The 13872-nt window shown below is 42.2% G+C and overlaps 1 protein-coding gene across 4 annotated transcripts in view; it reads left to right on the top strand.

Annotated features, from left to right (window-relative positions):
- LOC137561267 (tetratricopeptide repeat protein 24-like) overlaps positions 1-13872 on the top strand; it is a 178474-nt gene that overhangs the window by 112873 nt on the left and 51729 nt on the right. Inside the window, exon 9 of one of the 4 annotated variants that reach the window (XM_068272528.1) lies at positions 3434-3502. The exons of the other annotated variants lie outside the window; for them this stretch is intronic. Within the exon in view, the coding sequence (XP_068128629.1) occupies positions 3434-3449 (16 nt within the window). The 3' untranslated portion in view covers positions 3450-3502. Of the gene's footprint in view, positions 1-3433; positions 3503-13872 lie in introns of those variants that run through there. 4 annotated transcript variants of the gene reach the window in all.

A 13872-nucleotide genomic window follows, 5' to 3' on the forward strand; every position in this document is an offset into this window, starting at 1 on the left:
TCATTTCTCTGTGGTGAAATCTATAACTGATTGTAGTGCAGCATTTATTTACAAAGGTGAGGTGACTACAGTTTCTGAAATATTAATATCTACCTGCAAAAGCAAGAAACTAAAATCTGTGTAAGGTAAAAAAAAACCACTTTATTTGTAAGCAGAAAGTATAATTAGAAAACCACTTGGACTAAATGAACTTTGCAAAATTAATGGGTTGCTCCTCTTCACTAATACAAAAATCTACATAACACTCATCATTACTATAAAAGCCATCTTGTAACTTAATACTATTTAATATTATTTTTAACTTCAGTCTGCAAGAGCTATAACTTTTTCTTTTTCAGGAAGCTTGCCAGACGCCATGGCAACAGAATATGGCTTGGTGATGTAGATACCCACAACCTACAGTATCTCTACTTTGTGTTAGCCTCATTGGCTCATGGCTTTGCACAAAGCAAGAAGTATAATTTACCGTATCCCTTCACACCTGTACTGTTTTAGTGTGTTAATTGCAACGGCATACTTTTCCACTGGGGGGAAGGATTCTACATATTCATAAAGAGTCTGGGCGTGCACAGAAGAAAAAGCGCCTGGAAATGTGGGCACCAGAAATTGCTGCCAGTAATTAGAATTAGAATATCGGGAAAATTATCGCTATCCTACTATGTGCAGTGCTAATTCCGATAGTAAAACATTGGTAAATGTTATTGATATTTTACTTCAGCTAAACCTAACCTTGCCGATGCCAAATCCTAACCAACCCCCAACAGATGCCTAACCCTGACCACCTCCCTTCTAATGCCTAACCCTAAACATATCACTGTAAGAATCTTCCAAAATTATCAACCCATGTAGAGTCGCGATTATTGGTAAGGTACACGGATCTTTGATGATAGGATAGGGGAAGTTTTTTGACAGTTGTCTCTACAATACAATTGCTCCCTCAGCTCATAAGTTTAGTTTAGCTTCTGTTTTAATATTAGATTCATCACAGGTCAACTGTTGCTCAGATCTTCATTAGGGATTCTCATTCGGATTTTGCGGAATTGTAATTTCCGCATTTCCGATCGGAATTCAGGAAACAGAATTCGGAAATCGGATTTCTGCAGAAATACTGCATTACTGCAAATCGGTAATTTTAGCCCAATCACAGAACTCAAAATCAATGGACCAATCAGAGAATGCAGAAACAACTCGAAAGTGTTTGGCCAATCAGAGAATGCAAAGAAATGACCAAAAAACACTACTCATAAATCGGAAATCGGATTTCTGCATTACCACAACTCAGTAATTTTACCCCAATCACAGAATTTGGAAGCATTGGACCAATCACAGAATGCAGAGTCAACTCAGAAATATTTGGCCAATCAGAGAATGCAAAAAGTGACCAAAAAACCCACTACTCGGAAATCCGAGCTCGGAAACCGATTGGAAATCCGTGAAATTGGTAATTGGCATTGGCGGAAATCGGAATTTGTGCAGAATCGGAAATCGACCTTTCCGACCATCCCTCATTTTCATGGACTTCTGTCAGTATGCACTCATAGTGACATCAGAAAGGGACCTAAACGCAAAGCTCTGTGCACACTAACTCAAGGCAGAGATCACACTTGAGCAATGTTTATCTGCATTGTAGGAACGGGTAGCCAATGTTATTCAATGGGCTGCTCACATTGTGTGCAGGGGGGGTTTCACATTTTAAAATCTGACTTTCTTGCGGCTGTTTTTCTGGACACCGAGTGCAGGTTTTCTATTAATTGAGTTGCTGGGAAAAAGATGCATCTTTTTCTACATATGAACGTGCACTGTGTGCAAAGATAAAAAGCAATGCTTAGAAAAATGTATACATTTAAATGTCCTGCAACTGCTATCTGTGCCTTAGAGGATGACAGTGACCATATTACAGCCCAAGTGCACAAAGGTCAGTGCAGTATTAAAATAATGTAATGGTGATAATAGTGACATGACCTATTTCACTAGAATTTATTAAGTCATTCATACTAAAAATAAATAAGGTGACAGCTGATATTATTTATTTAATTTTTTTTTGTCATTACTTGTACAGTTATGACAGTAAATGACATTATTACCAATACGATATGGCCATTCATCATGCATTAGGGTTTAATGGTGTTTTGTATCATTATTAGTTGTATCTGCACGCATAGCAGTATATTATGACAGCCACACTCCATACTGCACATACATACATAAAATGGGTGAAACTAGGACAAATATTTGGAAGGCCAGCATAGCTTATTTCAAAGTGAATCAAATCATAGTTTTCATGTTTTTCACTGTTGCTGATCTGAATAATTCAGGCAAAATATGATTAAAGTTAAGTCAATTCTGTCTGCAGCATAACCTGAAATATGCAAACTCTATAACGGAAAGAATAAGCAAATTTTTATCTTTATACGTGATACTAAATTCAATTCTTATTGTGTAAAAAAAAAAGTTGTACAGGGTTAGCATTCAGCATTTTGTGGAGAAAACAATACAATAACAGTAAAAGTTACGCCAGTTTTATAGATCCGTTCCAACCCCATCATATGTTGCAGAAAATACATCGCCTGTGCTGCTGCAAGGGGGCAGGAAACATTAAGGTTATCTTGTATAGAATAAGGGCTTTGGCAGAAAGAAAATGTAACAGAGACAAAGATGCTTCAGTGTGTACTTAGATCACGCATCTGCAAATTTGGGGGCAGCATAATGCAGATAATGGAATATCGGAAATATTACCAATATTGTATAATCGCCTTACCTAGCCTATCTTTAACACTAACATGGAAGCCGAACTTTTGCAGCGCCACTGCTATTCTCATCGGTATCTGGAGTTTGCCAAAACACGTACATATACCTGCAATATATCTGGTATATCCTGCTATATCCTGCTATGGTGGGGGGGAGGGGGCATAGGGTCACAGAGGGGGCACTCGGAGTGGGGGGGGGCACACTGTAATCCAGCCAGACTGCCTGGCATGAGCTCTGGCACTTTATTACACCCTCTGCTCACCTATAATTTGACTGAAGATGGGCTCAACTGACATGTCCCACTCAGTTGTGTGGAATGTGTATTAACCCATAGCAACCATTTAACTTTCACTGTCTTTCCATTTCGACATGGCTGAGTAATACAGTATATTAATTAAATTCTTTGCTAATTGCCTTAGTAAAGTCACACTTTAATATTTGCTCCATCTTCTGTGGAGCTTTACAGAGTGTATAGTTAAAGGGACTCTGAGCACCTCTCATAGGCATGCTTTTAAGACTCCGACCGAAAGATGCATATATTTCCGTAGCTTGTGCTCTCCTCTTTCATTTGATGCCTGAATCGCCGTTCTACACCAAACAGTTTTCGTTCGATTTCAATGTAAAAATCGCAGCTGCCATCTTGGCTATGTTATAACTTCCGGGTCACCCCTGTCTTCTCTTTTAGAGAAGTGCAACACTGAATGAAGCAGGAAGAGGAAGTGACACGCATGGCCATTGCAAGAGGCTATTCTAGATGGGTCATAGCACGACTTTGTTGGAAGTCGTCTGGCTTAAAGGCATGCCCATGAGAGGTGCTCGGAGTCCCTTTAAGTCTCTACCAAGGAACTCCTGTGGACACGCAGCAGATTTGCAGTAAGCATACCACTTAAATCAGTGCCAACAGTTAAAGCAACTACAAATACTACCACAGGTTAGCTACCTTTATTAAGGTTCTCCTGACTTGGGTGTACAGGGGAGAGTATTTATATCTGTTACATTTCATACCCCTGGCTTATAGTCGGGTCAAAAAATTGTTATTTTTTTTTATATTAAAAGTTGAGGAGTCGGGCCTATACTCGGGTGGGCTTGTAATCGAGTATATACACATTACATGTGTCCAGCTTGGCATTAGTGTTGGGCGAACAGTGTTCGCCACTGTTCGGGTTCTGCAGAACATCACCCTGTTCGGGTGATGTTCGAGTTCGGCCGAACACCTGACGGTGCTCGGCCAAACCGTTCGGCCATATGGCCGAACTAAGAGCGCATGGCCGAACGTTCCCCGAACGTTCGGCTAGCGCTGTGATTGGCCGAACGGGTCACGTGGTTCGGACCCGAACGCGCTCTGATTGGCCGAACGGTCACGTGGTTCGGGTAAATAAATACCCGAACCACGTCATATCTCCGCCATTTGTCTGTGGGTTTAGCTTTGGGTAGGCAGGCAGGGTAGTTCGCGCTCCAGCCACGCTAGCCAGGGTCCCCCCTGTCATTGTGTCACTGCTGGGAACAGTAGTACACCGCTTGCTCAGCCACACTATATAGCATTCTGTTTACTGCCACTCTGTGTACCTCGCTCAGCCACACTATATAGCATTCTGTTTACTGCCACTCTGTGTCTGCTGGGAATAGTAGTACACCGCTTGCTCAGCCACACTATATAGCATTCTGTTTACTGCCACTCTGTGTACCTCGCTCAGCCACACTATATAGCATTCTGTTTACTGCCACTCTGTGTCTGCTGGGAATAGTGGTACACCGCTCGCTCAGCCACACTATATAGCATTCTGTTCACTGTTCTGTGTCTGCTTGGAATAGTGGTACACCGCTCGCTCAGCCACACTATATAGCATTCTGTTCACTGTTCTGTGTCTGCTGGGAATAGTGGTACACCGCTCGCTCATCCACACTATATAGCATTCTGTTCACTGTTCTGTGTCTGCTGGGAATAGTGGTACACCGCTCGCTCAGCCACACTATATAGCATTCTGTTCACTGTTCTGTGTCTGCTGGGAATAGTGGTACACCGCTCGCTCAGCCACACTATATAGCATTCTGTTCACTGTTCTGTGTCTGCTGGGAATAGTGGTACACCGCTCGCTCAGCCACACTATATAGCATTCTGTTTACTGTTCTGTGTCTGCTGGGAATAGTGGTACACCGCTCGCTCAGCCACACTATATAGCATTCTGTTTACTGTTCTGTGTCTGCTGGGAATAGTGGTACACCGCTCGCTCAGCCACACTATATAGCATTCTGTTTACTGTTCTGTGTCTGCTGGGAACAGTAGTACACCGCTCGCTCAGCCAGAGTATATAGCATTGTGTTTACTGTTCTGTGTCTGCTGGGAATAGTGGTACACCGCTCGCTCAGCCACACTATATAGCATTCTGTTCACTGTTCTGTGTCTGCTGGGAATAGTGGTACACCGCTCGCTCAGCCACACTATATAGCATTCTGTTCACTGTTCTGTGTCTGCTGGGAATAGTGGTACACCGCTCGCTCAGCCACACTATATAGCATTCTGTTTACTGTTCTGTGTCTGCTGGGAATAGTGGTACACCGCTCGCTCAGCCACACTATATAGCATTCTGTTTACTGTTCTGTGTCTGCTGGGAATAGTGGTACACCGCTCGCTCAGCCACACTATATAGCATTCTGTTTACTGTTCTGTGTCTGCTGGGAACAGTAGTACACCGCTCGCTCAGCCAGAGTATATAGCATTGTGTTTACTGCCACTCTGTGTACACCGCTCAGCCAGACTATATACCATTGTTTACTGACACTCTGTGTACACCGCTCAGCCAGACTATATACCATTGTTTACTGACACTCTGTGTACACGGCTCAGCCACACTATATAGCATTGTGTTTACTTCCACTCTGTGTCTGCTGGGAACAGTAGTACACCGCTCACCCGCCACTGTATAGCATTGTGCTCTGTGTCACTGCTGACAATAGTGGTACACCGCTCACCCACCACTGTATAGCATTTCTGTACTGCCACTGTACTGCTGCCAGTCAGCGTGTACTTTAAGGATAAGTGAAATGAGGAAGAAATCCGGTGAAAGAGGGAGGGGCAAGGGAAGAGGTGTTTCCCCTGACGGTTCACGTACAGGCCACAGGGGAGCACCCAAGAAAACCCACTCAATACTGCCCATGTTGTCCAGGACAACAACCCTCACAGATCCAAAAGAACAGGACCAGATAATTACTTGGATGACCTCTCAAGCGTCCAGCAGTGGGTTAAGCAGCACCAGCACATCACGCACGAGGTCCGAGTCCTCAGCCAGTTAAAGTCTGGGCTTTCTTTGAAGACTGCACTGAGGATGTTACCATGGCGATTTGCAAGGTGTGCAAGACCCGCCTGAGCAGGGGGAAAAGTATTAACAACCTCTCCACCACCAGCATGAGCCGCCACATTCTATCCAAACATCCCACTCTGTGGGCAAACGCGGCAGGACAGGGTACCACCAGCAACACTGCCTCCCTTGGGTTCACCAGACTCACCACCAGACCCGCCTCAGCAGCAGCAGTAGCCCAGCCATTGCGTGGTTCACAACATTCACAAACATCAGACGATGCTGACACTGTCACTTTCCGGACTAGTGCTCTTGAGGTCTCCCAGTGTTCATCAAACACAACAACCAACAGCCCTTCGGTGTGCAGCGCTACGGTTGAGTTGTCTGTCTCTGAGATGTTTGAGCACAAGAGGAAATTGCCAGCAAATGACCCCCGGGCCGTGGCAGTAACAGCCAGCCAGCATAGCCAAGCTTCTGGCCTGCGAAATGCTGCCATATCGAGTGGTGGAGACAAACAGCTTCAAGGGCATGATGTCAGTGGCCATCCCACGTTACGTGGTTCCCAGCCGCTACCACTTTGCGCGCTCTGCAGTGCCTGAGTTGCATGAGCACGTGGTCAGCTAAATAACCCGAAGCTTGAAGAATGCCGTTGCCTGCAAGGTTCACCTCACCACTGACACCTGGACGAGTGTGTTCGGCCAGGGTCGATACATCTCCCTTACCGCGCACTGGGTGAACCTTGTGGAGCCTGGCAGCGATTCCTCACCTGCTACGGCGCGGGTGTTGCCCACGCCGCAAACAGCTGGATAACAACAGCAGCACCTACCTCTCTGACTCCTTCTCCTCCAACGCATCTCAAAGCTGTACCTCATCCGGAAATGCTAACCCAGCACCAGCAGCAGTAGGATCGTGGAAGCAGTGCAGCACAGCTGTTGGCATGCGTCAGCAAGCGTTGCTGAAGCTGATCTGCCTTGGGGATAAGCAGCACACAGGGGAGGAAATTTGGAGGGGAATAAAGGAACAGACGGATTTGTGGCTGGCACTGCTGGACCTGAAACCGGGCATGAAGCTAGACACCTGGCACGAACTGGCAATGTACGCAATAGAGGTGCTGGCTTGCCCGGCAGCCAGCGTTATGTCGGAACGCTGTTTCAGTGCTGCCGGAGGCATCATCACAGATCGGCGTATCCGCCTCTCCACAGAAAATGCAGACCGTCTGACTCAAATTAAAATGAATCAATCCTGGATTGGAAACGACTACGCAACACTCCTGGACCCCAACCAAGTAACATGACCGATGAACATCTGGGATGGTTTAGCGTTTCCGGTCCCTGTTTATTGAACCTCTCATCTGTATTACATTTATGACTGCATGGCGGCAAAAAGCATTGCTGCTATATCCGCACGCTTTTTGTCCTCATGCAAGGCCTGGGTTGTTGTGTCTCACAAAGCGTGGCCTTCTCCTCCTGCGCCTCCTCCTGTTCCATCACGTGTGCTGCTGCTGCTGCTGCTGCTGCTGCTGGGTTACCGTTGCCGGTCCCTGTTTATGGAACCTCTTATCTTTATTACATTTATGACTACATGGCGGTACAAAGCATGCTATCCGCACGCTTTTTGTCCTCATGCAAGGCCTGGGTTGTTGTGTCTCACAAAGCGTGGCCTTCTCCTCCTGCGCCTCCTCCTGTTCCATCACGTGTGCTGCTGCTGGGTTAGCGTTGCCGCGTGGTCCCTGTTTATTGAACCACTTATCTTTATTACATTTATGACTGCATGGTGGTACAAAGCATGCTATCCGCACGCTTCTTGTCCTCATGCAAGGCCTGGGTTGTTGTGTCTCAAAGCGTGGCCTTCTCCTCCTGCGCCACCCTCCTCCTGTTCCATCACGTGTGCTGCTGCTGGGTTAGCATTACCGGTCCCTTTTCCTGGAACCTCTTATATGTATTACATTTATGACTGCATGCCGACAAAAAGCATGTTACCTGTGCAAAGAAAACAGACATTTCCCGCATTTAAAAGACAGTTTTCCCTTTGAAACTTTAAAATCGATTTTCTCAAAAACTATAAGCTCTTTTTGCTAAATTTTTTTTTCCTCTTGTACCCACTCCCAAGGTGCACATACCCTGTAAATTTGGGGTATGTAGCATGTAAGGAGGCTTTACAAACCACAAAAGTTCGGGTCCCCATTGACTTCCATTATGTTCGGAGTTCGGGTCGAACACCCGAACATCGCGGCCATGTTCGGCCTGTTCGGCCCGAACCCGAACATCTAGATGTTCGCCCAACACTACTTGGCATTCCTGAAAGTTTTGTGCGAGAATGACAACAAGCTGTTCTGAAGATACAGCAACTTCCTGTGTACAACAGCTTTGACCTCTTCTAAAGTGACAGAACTTTAATCTCCTTGCTGCAAATTCACTTCATCATCCCAATAAAGCTTACTACCTTGTTTAAAAGACAACTATCATTACATGTGTATTTTTATAACCCATATGGGCACATTCCTCACAACATATTTGACAAATTCCTAATGCTTAGTGCTAAAGAATTTTCATGTTCAACACCCTTTTCCACATTTTCTGTCTGCCTGCTGGTTTTGTTAAATCACAGAGCTGGACTGTACTATTTACTATCTCTACTCTCCATTCCCAACACAACTCTTTCCAACCCTGTTATTTCTGTGATATACACACACTGTTTCACTGGCTAGCCATACTTACTTCACTAGAGGTAACAGTTGTTTTTATGCATTACTATGCCCAACTTCTAGGCCCATTGCAATAGCTAAATGTACATTAGATAAATAATGCTAAAATACCTGAATGTATGTGTATGAGTGTATGAGCCAGCTGATCACAATAACATTGCAAGTCATATATATAGTCCTGCTGAAAATGTCATCCTGCCAGCTTCCCACCTGAGGAGACATAATTGCAATATCTTGCAATAATACGAGCTATCTCCAGTGCATACCTGTATTTCTGTGTTAACTTCTGTCTGAAGTTAGTATACAGGTTTCCATGGGTGCTGTACCAGAGATGTGATGTGACCTCCCTGTTGCCACAGAAAGTGACTACAAATTCAAGTCATTGTACAGCCAGCTTTCCTTCAGCTACAGCACCCCTAGTTGCCAAATATCAATGATACAAGTCCGACTGGCACACCATGTCGATTCTCCAAACGAGTTTATTGTTTGCACAGCATGACAATGGAGGGTCCCCTTCATCAGATAAAGTGCAGACATACGGTATGTCTGCACTTTATCTGATGAAGGGGACCCTCCGTGGCCCCAAAACAATTGTCATGCTGTGCAAACAATAAACTCGTTTGGAGAATCGACATGGTGTGCCAGTCGGACTTGTATCATTGATATTGGATTGATGCTGCTTTCGCATCAAGACTGAGCACCCAAACTACACACGACAAGGTGTGCCAATCTTAAACCTGAAATCGCACTAGTTGCCAAATAAGTCACTGCAGACAAAAAAAATCACGGAAGAGCCCAAGGCACACCGAAGGAAGTGGGAAATGTTAGTCAAGAACAGTGAAGCGGCTTTCTGCAAGCACTGCACACCTAGTGAGTTAGAAGTGGCCATCCAACCCTCCAGTGAATGGTTGTGTGTGTGTATGTGTGTATGTGTGTATGTGTGTGTGTTGGGAGAGCACACAGAGAAGTTAAGAGCTGTGCTGGGAGTGCACAACAGGGGGATTTTAGATGGTATAGTCCATCATGGTCAATGAAGAGTGGTTTGACACATTACAGAATGAGGAACAAATGGCATTTTAAGTAAATATTAATTAATAATGTGTTTAAGATTTGTCTGGTATTTTAGGAATAATATTTTACCATAGGCTTTAGTTGTAATATGTTTAAGGATAGTTGTCCTTTAACACCTCTGCAAAGTTGGCAACTCATGTTCCTCTTTCTCTGAATGATAAACTGCATTGCTTAACCAGTAAGCGGTGTCACTGCCAAGATTTTTTACAGTGGAAATAAACATAGTGTATAGCTAATGTGATTAAATTGGACTTTTTTAAATGTATTTGTGGGCAAAAAAGTCACTGGACCTCATCAGACATTTGCCTGCATTAAAGGATAAATGAAGTCATAACACATGAATTAGAAGGGTAAACAGCACCAAAAAAGTCCACAGACAACGATAAGTGCAAATATCCTCAAAGTTCCTGACATCAACCAAAGCCTTCAAAAAAAGAAAAAATGAAAGAAATCTAGCACACTAATAGATTTCTTTTTTACTTTTAGCTAATTCAAAATGGCTGCTATTATCTTATAAACAACAATAGTTTTGGGCATCAAACCCTTTCTCAAGCTGACAAACTAAATGAAAAAGAAAACTACAAACTGAGGCATTAGGGTGTGTCCACATACTCCACACTATGCACATTGCTGCATATAGACATGTGGCCCATGCCCATAGCATTGTATTGATATCATATGTTAACATCTCTGTGTTGTAACACTACATTATACAAACACACTTTCTACAGTACATTTCTAGATAACAAATGTGTTAACGTGCAGATTACCATATTGGTTCTATATGCTACAAATACATATGTACGTGTTATAATGTGCAGAGTGTGCTTTGCACTATGCCTCCACTGCAGCACGGACATTACGCAATGCTCATAGTGTGAACTTAGCTTTAAGCAAAATGCAACTCATTAAAACCAATAAAATGGAGACTAAAAACCAAATTTCCAACGACTAACGGCCAATGGCTAACTTGAGCAGATGGTGCATTGTGATCTGGGACAAACTTCTGTGGTAAACGCATTCACTGCTGTGGTAAACGCATCTATCCATCCATTGTGCTGGTCGGATTTTTGTATCGCACAGGTCAGATTTTTGCATTGCGGATTGAAAAGTGTGACTTGATCCTATGAATAACATAGGATCCTTTGCTTGACTGTTTGTTTTTGCGATGTGTTGCGATCCGGAAAAATGGAGAAAAAAAATTTGTGAACCAAACCTAAATATGTGCTTACTTCCAGCTGGATGCCAGTTGAGTATAGCTGAAGCAGATTATTAAGCACTTCAGCCTACAGTGTTGTTAACTTTATGCATCCAAGCAACTTTCACCTCCTATTAATTTGCCAATTACTTTATCACTACTTATCACACTGAAATGATCTATATCTTGTTTTTTCCACCACCATTTAGGCTTTCTTTGGGTGGTACATTTTGCTAAGAATTATTCTATTCTAAATCCATTTTAACAGGAAGATTAAGAAAGAAATATAAAAAAATCATTATTTCTCAGTTTTTGGCCATTATACTTTGAAATTAATACATGCTACCATAATTAAAACCTATGTATTTTATTTGCCCATTTGTCCCACTTATTACACCATTTAAATTATGTCCCTATCACAATGTATGGTGCCGATATTTTATTTGGAAATAAAGGTGCATTTTTTCAATTTGCATCCATCACTATTTACAAGCTTATAATTTAAAAAAATATATATATTAATATGCTCCTTTGACCTGCATATTTAAAAAGTTCAGACCCTTAGGTAACTATTTATGTTGTTGTTTTTTTTCTATTGTAATTTTTTTTGTTGAAAATTGTATTTGGGTAATTTTTGGTGTGGGAGGTAAACAGCTAATTTTAAATGTAAAATAATGTTTTTATTTAATAAAAAATGGATGTGGGTGTAGTTTTACTATTTGGCCACAAGCTGGCCACAGTCAAAAAGTATTGGAAGTGATCGATCTCGCTTCCAGGAACTAGAGAGAAGAAGGGAAACTTTTTTTATGCAGAAAGACTGCGACCTCTGATAAGAGGCCGTCGTTTATTCTGCGGGGGACTTAAGGTGGCCACACACCATACAATTTTTTTAAATATGTGTTCAATTTAAGAATTGCAATAAATTTTTCTGACTGATTGTAACATTTAAAAAATATGACCAATGTACCACACACTTATGTTAACTTTTTCTCCAATTATGATAAAAATGATTGGAAACTCTGACTAAATTGCTAAGTAGGGTGTGTACATTAACCACTTCGCCACCCGGGTACAGCATATCTACGCTCCTTTGGACTTCAGTTCCCCGCCCGGAGCGTAGATAAACGCACCCCCCCCCGCCGCTACCGCTGCTGTCCGCACTCCCTCTCGCTAGTGTGCATGCTCCCGCGCGCGTGCACGCTGCCGGCCGTTCGCCCGGAGATCAATGTACGGGAAAAAACATTCCCGTTTGCTGATCTCTGCCCCCCAGCAATGATCGGCTGCTTCTATGAGAAGCAGTGCGATCATTGTGAAAAAAAAAAGTTTCCCAGCCTCCCTGAACATCCTGTAAGCGTACTTCCGACGCTTACAGGACACATTCACAAAAATGTACTGTGTCCATCTTGTGGCCAAAAAAGTAAAACTACACCCAAAACATTTTTCACATAGAAATACATTATTTTACAATATAAATTAACTCATTAACTCCCACACTCCCCAACTGTTACCATTTTTTTTTTGTAATAAAAAAATAAATTAAAAAAAATTACAATAAAAAAAACATAAATAGTTACCTTAGGGACTGAACTCTTTAAATATTTATATCAAGATTGTATAACACTGTTACTTTATAAATTATGGGCTTGTAATTAGGGATGGACGCAAAACTGAAAAAAATGCACCTTTATTTGCAAATAAAATATTGGCACCAAACATTGTGATAGGGACATAATTTAAATGGTGTAATAACCGGGACAAATGGGCAAATAAGTTACATGGATTTTAATTACAGTAGCATGCATTATTTTAAAACTATAATGTCCGAAAACTGAAAAATGATGATTTTTTTCCCAAATGTTTTCCTATTTTCCCATTAAAACACATTTAGAATAAAATAATTCTTGGCATAATGTCCCACCTAAAGAAAGCCTAATTGATTGCGAAAGAAACAAGATATAGTTCATTTCATTGTGATAAGTAATGATAAAGTTATAGGCGAATTAATGTAAGGAGCGCTGAAAGGTGAAAATTGCTTGGATGCTGAAGGGGTAAAACCCCTTCAGTTGTGAAGTGGTTAATACATTGACAATCTAACACACACCATACAATTTTTAGAAAGATTGAAGAAAAATATCTTGCATTCCGGATCGATAAAAATCGAAGAAAACAGGAAATCCGATCGGATTTTTCAGTCGAAAGAAAAAAAAGCGTTCGATTCTTTCGGAAGATCAGATCAATTTTATCGAATTGCCGTAAAATCGGATTATTTTATTGTATCGTGTGTGGCTACCTTTAGATTGATGAATGGGGATTATATTTCCATTCATTGATCTGTGGGCTAACGGCAGGCGGCGGGAGTGCGCGCGGGAGCGCGTCTCAGGCAGCTGCAGAAGCACAGCCTGTCTGGACAAACATATTCGTCCAGATAGGCTCAAGTGGTTAAGGACAAACTGAGAACAATCTTTTTAAGGCAATAAGTAAAACGTTCATACATATACCACATACAATGCATCACAAAATTGTGAACAAGTTTAACCACTTGACCATTGAGGGTTTTTACCCCTTTAGGACCAGAGTAATTTTTACCTGTCAGCGACCCTCCCATTCTTTGTCCAATAACTTAATCACAACAACTTGATCTATATCTTGTTTTTTTCGCCACCAATTAGGCTTTCTTTGAGAGGTACATTATGCTAAGAATTATTTTATTCTAAACACATTTTATTAGGAAAAATAAGAAAAAAATTGAAAAATTCATTATTTCTCAGTTTTCGGCCATTATAGTGTTAAAATAAAATGTCCTACTGTGGATGAAACCCACACATTTTATTTGCTCATTTGTCCCGGTTATTGCA

This window comes from Hyperolius riggenbachi, chromosome 3 (assembly GCF_040937935.1).
Source record: "Hyperolius riggenbachi isolate aHypRig1 chromosome 3, aHypRig1.pri, whole genome shotgun sequence".
NCBI lineage: Eukaryota > Metazoa > Chordata > Amphibia > Anura > Hyperoliidae > Hyperolius > Hyperolius riggenbachi.